The sequence below is a fragment of the Lactuca virosa genome, chromosome 3, assembly GCF_052849685.1.
Source record: "Lactuca virosa cultivar CGN04683 chromosome 3, Lactuca_virosa_CGN04683_v6, whole genome shotgun sequence".
Classification (NCBI taxonomy): Eukaryota; Viridiplantae; Streptophyta; class Magnoliopsida; order Asterales; family Asteraceae; genus Lactuca; species Lactuca virosa.
Genome location: NC_136428.1, coordinates 353,771,937 through 353,784,336, shown reverse-complemented (window position 1 = coordinate 353,784,336; position 12,400 = coordinate 353,771,937). Strand labels below are relative to the sequence as shown.

General features: G+C 34.8%; 1 protein-coding gene across 3 annotated transcripts; it reads right to left on the bottom strand.

Annotated features, from left to right (window-relative positions):
• Nucleotides 1–7,550: 7,550 nt before the first annotated feature.
• LOC145163128 (uncharacterized) lies at nucleotides 7,551–9,401 on the bottom strand. Of its 3 annotated transcripts, XM_079082011.1 has the most exons (3): nucleotides 8,187–9,401; nucleotides 7,940–8,102; nucleotides 7,551–7,839 (listed from the first exon to the last, which is right to left on the bottom strand). In XM_079082011.1, the coding sequence occupies exons 1-3, from the start codon at nucleotides 9,205–9,207 to the stop codon at nucleotides 7,827–7,829; spliced, it is 1,197 nt and encodes a 398-aa protein (XP_078938137.1). In that variant the 5' UTR covers nucleotides 9,208–9,401; the 3' UTR covers nucleotides 7,551–7,826. The 3 variants fall into 3 exon arrangements, with proteins under 3 accessions (XP_078938137.1, XP_078938139.1, XP_078938138.1); XM_079082013.1 differs by lacking the exon at nucleotides 7,940–8,102; XM_079082012.1 differs by lacking the exon at nucleotides 7,551–7,839 and having other exon boundaries at nucleotides 7,940–8,034.
• Nucleotides 9,402–12,400: the final 2,999 nt, after the last annotated feature.

The window sequence follows — 12,400 nt, the reverse complement described above, 5'->3', positions numbered from 1 at the left end:
GAAAAAAAGAATGCATTGATTTCTTTAGCCGTCCAAAATAGAGCCGCCGTCCACTTCAATATTATTAAACAATTGATAGTGCGTCCAATTCAATATTCAATTGTTTTAATTTACAAGTTTCATTTATGGCCCTTGAATTCTTAGGAACTTGTCAATTTATTCAAGACTCCATAAATCTTAACAATCTCCCACTTGGAGGCTTGAACAACTTTAGCTTTTCTCCGCCATTCAACTCTCAATTACTCCAGTAATCTTAAAAAAACAACCAAGTCCTTTTAGGCTTCCAGTTCCAAAGAACAAGCTAAAACTTAGTCTGATTTCTCTAGTTGCAGCCGCCCCTCATCATCAATTACTAGAAGGGCCAGTTGAAGCTCCCACTAGCTCCAACTCAGCCGTGGCTAATCCCGCCACCAACTCATCCTCTGTCTCAACCGGTTTGGACACTCCACCAGATCCAGAGATACACCGAGGACCACTAACACTCTCCTAACTTTGCAAACATTCAACAGGAGAGAATTTTTCAGTCTTAGTCTTCAAAACCCAACGGCTCTTTGTAACTGTACCCGAAACACGTCCCGTGCTCCCACTGTCACAGAATCCCCTGAATGGTTTAGACTTTCGAACTCGTTCAGCTAACATCTCTTTGGCTCCAGAATTCATGTTTGCAAAATGAACTCTCTTAGCCGTAGATTTAGCGAACCATATTTTGTCTTGTTTAACAGGGACGGTCATACTTCCCTCAGCAGGTACCTCAACCATATACAATGACCCACACTTCATACCACGAGCAATCACCAGATCACCATTGACCACCCTCCATTTACCACTACCAAACCTTACTTCCAGTCCTTGTTTATCCAGCTGACCAACAGAAATCAATTTCTTCTTCAGCTCCGGAATCACCCTGACATCCTTCAGGCTCCATGTAGTTCCCAATGAAGTAACCAAATCAATATCTCCCATGCCCGTTACCTGAAGCATCTCGTCATTTTCCAAACGTACCTTTCCAAAATCTCCTTCTTTTAGATTCACCATCGTTTCCCCGTTGTCCATGGCGTGAAATGAAGCCCCTGAATCCATGACCCAAGAGTCTACAGAACTTTCCATACTGAGTAACAATGCATCATCCTCAGACACACTCTCAGCACCGGCAATGTTTAATTCTTTCTTTGGACATTGACTCTTAACATGTCCCACCTCCTGGCAGTTCCAGCACTTCACATTCTTCCTAGTTCTAGATGAACTTCTTCCCCGACTCCCACTACTTCCACTATTCCTGCTATTCCCTCTCCCTCTTCCGATATTTAATAACTCAGAAGAAGAAGATCCACCTTGATTCTTGCGTCTGATATCTTCGCCAAGAACCAAATCTCTAACCCCTTCAAAAGTCATACCACTGGTCCCCACGGAACTCGTAACAGCAGTAACTGTTCCGGACCAGCTATCAGGTAGAGAAGCTAGTAGCAGTGATGCTTGAGTCTCGTTATCAAATTTAATTCCCACAGATGATAATCTGGACAGAATTGAATTTAGATTGTTAATGTGAACTGTAACTGAGCCTTCCTCATTCATCCTTGTAGTGAACAACTCCCTCATCAAGAACACGTTGTTAGCCGCCGATGGTTTCTCATACATATTTGACAGAGCCTCCATCATACCACGCGCCGTGGTTTCATTCATGATGTTGAAAGCAACGCTGTTCGTCAACGACAATGTAATAACCGCCTTGGCTTTCTTGTCCTTTGAGTTCCATGCATCTTCAACAGCTTTTTCCATTTTCTCCGGTTTGTCTCCGAGTACCACGTCCAAGTCTTTCTGACATAGCAATGCTTCTAATTGCATTTTCCACCAGCTAAAATCAGAACCATTGAACCTTTCGATTATAACCTTCTCTTCAGCCATTACGGCACAAAAAAAATAAGGTATACTCGTGTGTGACAGAAAAACGATCGTACCCTCCAAAACCTCGCTAACCAGGCTCTGATACCAGTTGTTAGGAATCGGACCGGGTACACGCAGCGGAAACACACTATCACACACACAAACACACGAAGGAAATAAAACAAGAAGGAACACAAGGATTTTACGTGGTTCGGATTCGGTGTAAATCCTACGTCCACGGGCGCAACTAGATTTTATATTAACTCACTATAAGATTACAAATGGTAATATCACTCAACACTTTTGTTGTTCTACGCTACATCGCTCTTCTTACAATTCATATATATATATATATATATATATATATATATATATATATATATATATATATATATATATATATATAGGAGAGAGCCGTAAGCCTTTTTCTTTTGTTTACACAAATTGCCGCTATATTTGACTAGAATATATATATATGCCGCAAAGTTTGAAAAAAAGAATGCGTTGATTTCTTTAGCCGTCCAAAATAGAGCCGCCGTCCACTTCAATATTATTAAACAATTGATAGTGCGTCCAATTCAATATTCAATTGTTTTAATTTACAAGTTTCATTTATGGCCCTTGAATTCTTAGGAACTTGTCAATTTATTCAAGACTCCATAAATCTTAACACAAAGGGCCTCCAAGGGTGAGTACTCTTCCCCTAACTAAGTTGTATACTAGAAACACTTGATCTACACTTGAAATCAAGCCTTTCCCAAGAACATAAGGTGTTTACGGCCAAGACCATCTCCTTTGGCCGTAAACCCTAGTGTGAAGTGCAAATGGACCTTAAGCTCTTCCTAAGGCTTGGATTAGAGGCTAGAACACTCCCTTGTGCTTTGTAAGACCTTGAAACATCACCAAACTCATCATCAAAGAGAGTTTACGGCCAGGAGTTTACACCTTGGCCGTAAACCCTTGTAGTTGTCATGATTTGAGCCTTAAACACTCCTAGACCTTTGCTAACCTTTGGGACACTTAAGCCTTTGAAACTCCTTGCCTTTAAGACCCAATAAGACACCACTTGGAGAGTTTACGGCCATAGAGTTTATGGTGTGGCCGTAAACACCTCAACACCCTCCAATATGTTGGTTTTTCTCATCCTTGTGTAGAGCAAAAGTCCCTCAAGCTTCCCTAGCCTTCAAACACCCTCATATGCATGTTTGACCATGAGTTTACGGTCGTAAACTCCCTTGGCCGTAAACACATGGCCGTGAACACCAAACCATGGCCTTAAACATCCCTTTAGGTCAATCACATGTGATTCAACACTTCATTCAAAGTGTTTCCTAGTCCCGGAAGGTGTTTCCTTTCATATAGTTGCTTATAAACACTATATTCATGTCAATATATGTCATTTAGGTCTTGTTGTGTCTCGGGACTTCATTCGTGGAACTTCTCATCCTCACGCGCGTATTCGTTTGAATCACCCACATCAGGTGAGTTCATACCCCGTAATCAATCTTTTAAACTGCTTTAAATGCTTTTAAGGGGGGGGGGGGGATACAAGTTGAACACAATGATAATTGTGTAATTGTTTGTTATAAACATTTTCAAAAGATTACTTATGTCATTTATAAGTTGTCAAAACATTCCAAAAACTCTTTTAAAGTTATGTTACTTTATAGTTTAACAAAACTCCGTTTTTAAAGTATCAGCATAACTTCAAAGAAAATGAGTCTTTTCCACAACAGTACAAGTAAATTACTAGTAAACTATAAGGGGTATAGTTTAGGGGTTCAGTTCATACTAGATACTAGAGGATACTAAGATACTATAACAAGAGAAGATACTAAGATACTATAACGAGAAGATACTAAGATACTCTAACGAGAAGATACTAAGATACTATAATAAGAGAACATACTAAGATACTATAACAGAACGAACTTACTAAGATGCTAGCATGAGAACTTACTAGATCTAATTATACCAATGAATCACTAACTCATTGTTTGTAACAAAAGGTGATAGTTAAATTGGGTATACATGATCATAAAACTTTAATGTGAATTACACGGCTTGCAATTGTTCGCAGAGGTCGCGTTTGGTTCCCAGAATCTCTTGACAGGGAGAGCGTATAGTATGGGTACTAGCTTCACATTATGACCTTAATAAAACAAACCTGTTTTTAAGGTAATTAGTACTGCAGATTGTCAGTTCATAAGACAACTGAGTACTTATATTTTCCTAATACTTTCATTTTGTGACAGTTCCACTTGAAAGTTAATACAACCGAAACACTAAACAGTCGAGTCTAGTACATTCAGTAGAAGGGGGCATATAATGCTAACCTTATGATTCCTTAGTGTATGCATTCAGGGATATATATTAATCGGATCCGACAGGTAGTAGGATGTGTGCCTTCCGCTTCATTTCCTATTCCTTGTTTAGTTGTGGGCTTAGAGCAGATACACCCAACCTACTATCTATCTGATCTTGGATATATATATGTTTCCGTATACACTAAATAATCATAAGGGGTACCAGGTATGGGCCAGGTCATAGGACACTAATTCAATGCACCATTTTCTAGAACAAATCATACTTTTCAAGTAAAGAACTTTTGGTATACAAAACTAGAAACATAACCAGTAAAGGGTTCAATCCATTTTATTAAACCAGTAAACCTTAAAGGACCTTAGGTGGTTAATTCTATAATACCTTAGTTTATACACCGGGGTTATATATAATTAATATCCGATAGATAGTTGGATGTGTGCCTTCCGCCTCATTCCCTGTTCCTTGTTTGGTTGTGGGCTTAGGGCAGATTCACACAGTTAACTATCTGTTCGATATTAGATTATATATAACTAGTATAAACTAAGTGATCATAGAAGGAACTACTGTGGTTATCATTTTATAATAAGAAATAAGGGTTTTCTTAAAGAATATTGTCATCAAATATAAAGGAACTATTACAATTAACTCCGTGAGTACTGAGTGAATACGCAAGGGTTATATACAACAATGATCTAACAAACAATGGGATGTGTGTCTTCCGCCTCATTTTCCTGTTCCTTGTTTGGTTGTGGGCTTAGGGCAGATACACACAACCGATTGTTTGTTTACTCTGAGTTTTATATAACTTGTATTCATTTAATACTCATAGAAAAGAACTATAGAGTCATTTTTACTTATCTTTCATCAAAGCAGGAAATATAGGATTTCCTGGAGGGACAGGCAGACTTTTTCTAAACAGAACTTACTACAACTTACTACAACTTTCTACAACTTACTACAACTTTCTTACTACTTACCACATCACTAAAATCTTATGAACTCACCAGCTTAAATGCTGATCTATGCTTTCAAAATAACTTGTATTCTCAGGAGACCAGTAGACAGGTACGCGCTCTGGGATTCAGAAGATGGAGCAGTTCAGCTTCATGTCTTTTTGTTATTTGCTATGTATTCTATATTATGTGAATCACATACTTTGTAAACACTTTCTTTCAAATGAAATGGTTGTTCATTACTTGCTTACTATGATGCATGACTTGTGATACTAAACATGACGTCCTCCGCCCCAGAACGTTTCCGCCGTTCCGGTTTTGGGATGTGACAGGTGTTGTACAGAAAAAGCCAAATCAGGACGAGTATGCAATAAGAAATTCAATTTGCCAATGAGCTGTCTGTAAATAGTTGCATCTGAAAGAGGATTGTCCATTTTATGAAGTAACTTTGGTTGAGAAGGAAGAGGACTTGAAACTGGAGAAACATAATCCAAATGATAATCTTTGAGTAACTGTTTGATGAATTTGGTTTGATGTATTACCATGCCATGATCAATTTTATCAAATTCTATTCCAAGAAAGAAGTGTAAAAGACCTAAATCTTTAATTTTGAACTCATGATTTAAGAACTCTTTTAAGCTTTGTGTTTCTCCAATGTCATCACCAGTGACAAGAATGTCATCAACGTAAACTGCAACAATAGTAATTGATGAATTTGATTTCTTTAAGAAAAGAGAATAAACGTTTGGAGAATGAGAGTATCCTTTAGATCTCAATGCAGTGGACAGTTTAGCATACCACTGTCTTGATGCTTGTCTTAACCCATAAAGAGACTTTTTTAGTTTACAAACAAGTGAAGAGGAATAAGAAGCTTCATGACCAGGTGGTAATCGCATATACACTTCTTCATGTAATTCTCCATGTAAGAAGGCGTTGTTTACATCAAACTGATATATGTCCCATTTTCGTTTGACTGCAATAGCAACAAGACTTCTAACAGTGGTGAATTTGACCACAGGAGAAAAAGTCTCATGAAAATCTATCCCATGTCTTTGAGTAAATCCTTTGGCTACCAAACGAGCCTTATATCTTTCTATAGACCCATCTGACCGTTGTTTAATTTTGTAGACCCACCGACAAGCAATTACCTTTTTCCTTTAGGAAGTTTAACAATGTCCCATGTCCCATTTTCTTTTAAAGTAGCTAATTCATGTTGCATAGCTTGTTCCCACTCAGGTACGCCCTTGGCTTGATGATAAAAAGCTGGTTCGATTATATTATTTTTCACATGAAAAATATACGAATCATGAAGAACCAAATTACAAGCTGCATAACCTTCAGAATTGTTAATGCAAAAATTTGTAATGGTATGAGGGCAATTTAGATCAGAAGATATTACAGCATTACACACATAGTCATGGAGATGTGTTGGAGGTATATGATTCCTTGAAGATCTTCTGAGTTGTACGGGTGGGACAGGGGTATTTTGGGAATTTGATGAAAATGAAGGGATGCAAGGTTGAATTGGGACAGAAAGGGAAGGAAAGTCATTTGAAACATGATCTTCTGTTGAAATATTTGGAATGTAGGAAGTGTTGGAGACAGAATTTTCAACAGATTTGAGAGCATGTAAGGGAAAAAGATGTTCAAAAAACTTAACATCTCGTGAAATATGTATATTTTGAGTGACAATATTCAAAACTTTGTAAGCCTTTTGTCCGAATGGATATCCAAGGAATATGCATGAATTAGCTCTAGACATGAACTTATCCCTAGCAATTGTTGTTGAAGAAACAAAACACAAGCATCCAAAGGCTTTTAGCATATGCATATCAGGTTTAACACCATATAGAGCTTCAAATGGAGTTTTATTTTGAAGAACTTTAGAAGATGTACTATTGATGATATGAACAGCAGTTTTAGCACACTCTCCCCAGTATTGTACTCCTATTCCTGATTGAAAGAATAATGCTCTAGCCACTTCCAAAATGTGCCTATGTTTCCTTTCAACAAGCCCATTTTGCTGAGGTGTATGTGGCGTTGACTTTTGATGAATAATACCTTGTTCTTTAAAATAAGCAACCCCATCATGACTAGAGCCAAGTTCTTTAGCATTATCACTTCGAATACACTTGATGGTTTTATGAAACTGAGTTTTAACAAGATTGACAAAGGCTTGGATTATAGAGAAGGCATAACTCGTGTTGTTTAACAAACTAATCCAAGTGTGTCTTGTGAAATCATCAACAATGGTGATAAAGTATTTGTAACCATCATATGTGTTGTGTTTATGAGGACCCCACACATCAACATGAATAAGATCAAAGGAAGCCTTGGAAACTGAAGTACTATGAGGAAATGACAATCGTGTTTGTTTAGCTTGAGCACAAGTTAAACAAGATGCAATATCATCATTAGTGTATTTCAAAGGCAAATTCAAGAATTGCTTGAGTTTATCTATAGCAACATGTCCCAAACGTTTATGCCACAACATAACATTTGAATCAGAATAATTATGAATTACATGAGAAACAGATGACAAAGGGGAACTGAATACAGAACTGAAAACAGAAAAACTGTAAGATAGATGTTGTTTGAGTTCATGATACTCAAACACATAGAGATTGTTTATTCTTTTGCCAATGACTCCAAGAGCTAATCTATTCTTCAATGATGGGTCCTGCATGAGACATGTCTCATCAGTAAATAAGACAAAAGTTTTCAACTGTGAAGTTAACTTGGAGATTGATACAAGATTGTATCTGAAAGATGGAACATACAACACATTTTTGAGAATGATTGATCCATGAATTTGAATATCACCATAATGTGTGATGAACAAGGATTGTCCATTAGGAAGCCCAATCGAATGTGGCTGTGTAAAAGGAGTTAGATTCAAGAAAAGTTGAGGAATAGAACACATATGGTCAGTTGCACCTGTGTCTATGATGAATGAAAGATGTGGTTTAAGCAATGTAGAAGACTTGTATACATTTGCAACAAAATGAGTGTAAGAGAAATCATTACCATCAGATGTCATTGCTTCTTGAAGAATAGAAGAACTTGCTTGGCTGGATGATGGCAGAGTATGTTGATTGAGAAGTTGCAAAAGTTGATGATACTGTTCTTGAGATATAGCAGGAGAAGAATCAGTAGTAGCAAGTTGAGCAATAGATTTTGGCTCCTCTTTCTTTGCTTTTGTGAACTTGAAATTGCTTGGAAATCCAATTAACCGGTAACACAGGGATTTGGATTCTCCCGTTTTCTTACAATGAGTGCAGGTTAATGACTTCTTGGAAAAATTGGAAGAAGAATCATGTGAAACATTCATAGCAATCGTCTCATGATTAATATTTGAAGGAATGTTGATTTCTATCTGTCGTTCTTCTTGAACAATCATAGAATAAACGGTGGACAAGCTTGAAAGTGGTTTCATCATCAATATTTGACCATGAAGTATTTTAAAAGTATCATTCAATCCCATGAGGAGTTGAATCAATCGTTGATCATCAAGGTATTTAGCAATACCTGAAGCAGCAGCACATGAACAGTCAGGAATGCTTTGAACTATTCGAAGTTCATCCCAAATTTTGCTTAATTTCGTTAAATATGTGGAGAAATCATCTGATCCTTGTGATAGAGAATAGAATTGTTGTTGAATTTGATAGATGAGAGCTTCATCTGCTTGTTCATAACGATGATTGAGTTCTTTCCAAATATCAGCAGCGGTTGGAAGAAAAATTAAGCTTTCAGCAATATTGCAATGAAGTGAATTGAGTATCCAGCTAATCACCATGGAATTTACTCTGGACCAATTCGCAAATAATGATGAACTAGCAGGAGGTTTTGGTGTTGTTCCATCAACAAAAGTTAATTTGTTCTTAGCAGAAAGAGCAATAGTCATGGAACACTTCCAAGCAGAAAAACCGGTTCCATTAAACACGTTAGTAACAAGAGCAGTGCGTGGATTGTCAGATGATCCAAGATAAAAAGGACTTGAAATGTCAATGATGTTGGATTGAATTGATGCATTACCAGATTGAGACATCGTTGCAAAAAAAAAACCCCAAATTGAATCGATGAAACAAAGTAACAATTGAAGAAAATAAGAATTGATTGAAGAATCAAGAACGAACAATTGATTGAAAAACGAATGAAGAAAAACGCATCAATAAGTCTGATACCATGTTAGAGATGAGAAAAAGTAAAATTGAGAGAGAGAGAGATTCATGATTTTCTGTTTGTATTTCTTCAACTGAATCAATACAGACTACAAGCTACCATACATATACAGAAGAAACAAATCTAACTGAATAATTAACAAAATTACAAAAATGCCCTTTCTAACAAAAAACTTTCTAACTAACTCTAACTGATCTTATTAGTTAACAGTATCAACCAGTAGGATATGTCAATCCATGTGCATCGACCCATGTTTGTTGCCTCTGTAAGTTTCTTTACAGCCTAAAATAGCCCCTGGTTATGGTACTAACAGTTTCCTAACTATATCTTGAAAAGTGGCTTCACACGTAGGCAAAATGGCATATCTCTTTTCATTTACAACTACAGTATGTATATAGCCTACATGTCACTAGTGTAGATAACGTCTTTACCTCGTCTAATACATTGAAATCCGTCATCATCGAGGCTCTCAAATCCGTATTTTCTATTACAAATTTATCTAAATTGTGATACTTATTAGGCATCTCACACTACAAAAATTTTGATATACGGTCACACTTTTGAAAAACAACATAGTTGCACTTTTGAAAACAATATGACGATTCGGCTATAAAGTGTGACTAGTTATCATTGATAAAATCATGGATTGTTTTCGCCACATCTAAAAATTTTAATGGTCTTTAAATGAGACGATATATATATATATATATATATATATATATATATATATATATATATATATATATATATATATATATATATATATATATATATATATATATATATATATATATATATATATATATATATGGAGATGATCAAATGAGAACACATAAAAGGTTGAGAACGCGAGAACAGTTTTAGACCAATCATTGTATAATGACATAAATGTAATTTTACAATGTAATTAAATATGGATAAATGATGATAATTAAATGATTCCTAAAATCATGGGATGTAATCTAATTAATTGATTTTTTCCCAAATATTAAGATTTTATGGATTCTATATTTTTAATTACCGAAATTCATTAAAATTATCATGTCACGTGATTTTCCCAAAAAACACATTTTTTTTTGTTTTTTTTATGAATCAAATATCTAAGTAGATACAAAAAATCATTTCATTCGTATATTTTTAATCATATATGATTTAATAACATTTGTAATCATATACAATGTATATAAAAATAATTTTATAAGAATTTTATTTGACTTGACTATGTTATTCATGATTGATTATAAGTGATGATAAGCACTCTAAAGAATAAAACACGAGCGTAAAGAGAAAAACAAATTAATACAATTATAATCATAAATGAATAATTCATATTACAAAGATAGAAAAAAACAAATACATTTGTAATCATAATGGAATAAAAGACAATGTAAAAATAAAAAATCTACTTTTAGTTGTAATCACAAATGAATAAAAACGATAAAAAAAGAAAAACAAAAAAAAATCTAATTTTATACTATTTGTCTTGTCGATTTTTCTTGTTGCCGTCCTGCACAAACAAACAAAAAAAATTGGTGCACATGTGATCATTATGGATTCACACCTGAAAATACGATTTCAAGGATATTAAAATAATGATTTACAAACTATAATTTGGTCATTTGGTGTATTCATCTTTCACAAATTAATCAATGTATGTGTCTCTTGGTGGCAGAGAAAAAAAACGCAACCTCAATTTTTTTTTTTGAAGTAATCATATATAAATAAAAATACAAAATTTTACAATGAAATTATTTAACCATTTTTTGTCTTTAATAACAAAATAGACAATTAACATTAGATAGAAAGATGTAGTTTCCAAAAAAAAAATGATTGATTTTTTTTAATGTGAACCTTATAATGAATAAAAAGTTTATTTATGTATGATTATAGTTATATTTATATATGATTAAAACCCCTTTAAAATTACTGTTAAAATATTTTTTATAAATAAATGATAAGTTACTTATAAAATACTAAACATGATTTTGGCAAGGTTGTAACAATTAAAGCTTTTTTATATAAATTACTATTATCTTCAAAAGTGAAACAAACAAATATTGGTTGCGAATGGTATTATTGAAACCCAATCGCCATGAATATAATATACAAGTTGAAAACACGATCAAACCCCATCAAAAAGTAGATTTCTTAGCTTCATCTATTTTGATGTAGTTAGTTCTCAAATGAAATCTAAAAATTCTAAATTCTTGATTAAATGGGATAAAATTATTTTTTTATTTCGTTTTTTTTAACACTTGAATAACAAAACGGAAGTTATCCCATAGTCCAATTTTTAGTTTCAGGAAAAAAAAGGATATTAGCAAAGTATCCGGTAGAGAATCGATACTTACAGAACAATAGAGGAACAACCACGTATTCTAATGAGATGAACAACCATGTTTATAATCATAAAAGATTATAAATTTATGATTGTAATGAAATCAATCAAACATTCTTTTTAAGAAAGAAATGGGCCACAGATTACAGATACCTTGATTACGTATGATGTCCTTGCTTGCTTCTATTTTCAGACTTCGACCCCGAACAAAACCAGAAGAAGTTTCCACTTTAACTCTCCTTCTCCCTCTTCTTAAACTTGGTTGCACGTACAAATGATCAAAAGAAACCAAAGCAAATTTATTTTGGATCTTTGTTTTGATGATAATCAAAATAATATCAGAAAATCAATGACTTGAATCTTGTGGAACAAATGACTATCTCTAGTCTTATTACAATATAAAATCCAATAATTAGCTAGTCGCTTTGCTGGTTTCCCAACCCCAAAAGACAAATAATAACCTTCTTCTAACACACGAGATTTAATGCAGTTCTGAGGTTCAAAAAATTGAATAAAGAAATAACTAGTAAACCTGTAGGTTGATAGTGGCTCCGGTATCGACTGAAGATCAGAAGGCGGCAATTAGCAGTGGTGACAGAAGATCGGGTGGCGGCGTTCCAGTGTCGTTTGAAGATCAAGAGGCGGCGATTGGCAGTGACGATTGAAGACCAGGTAGCAACGATAGAAGATGTCGATTGAAGTGTATGTCGACTGAAGTCAA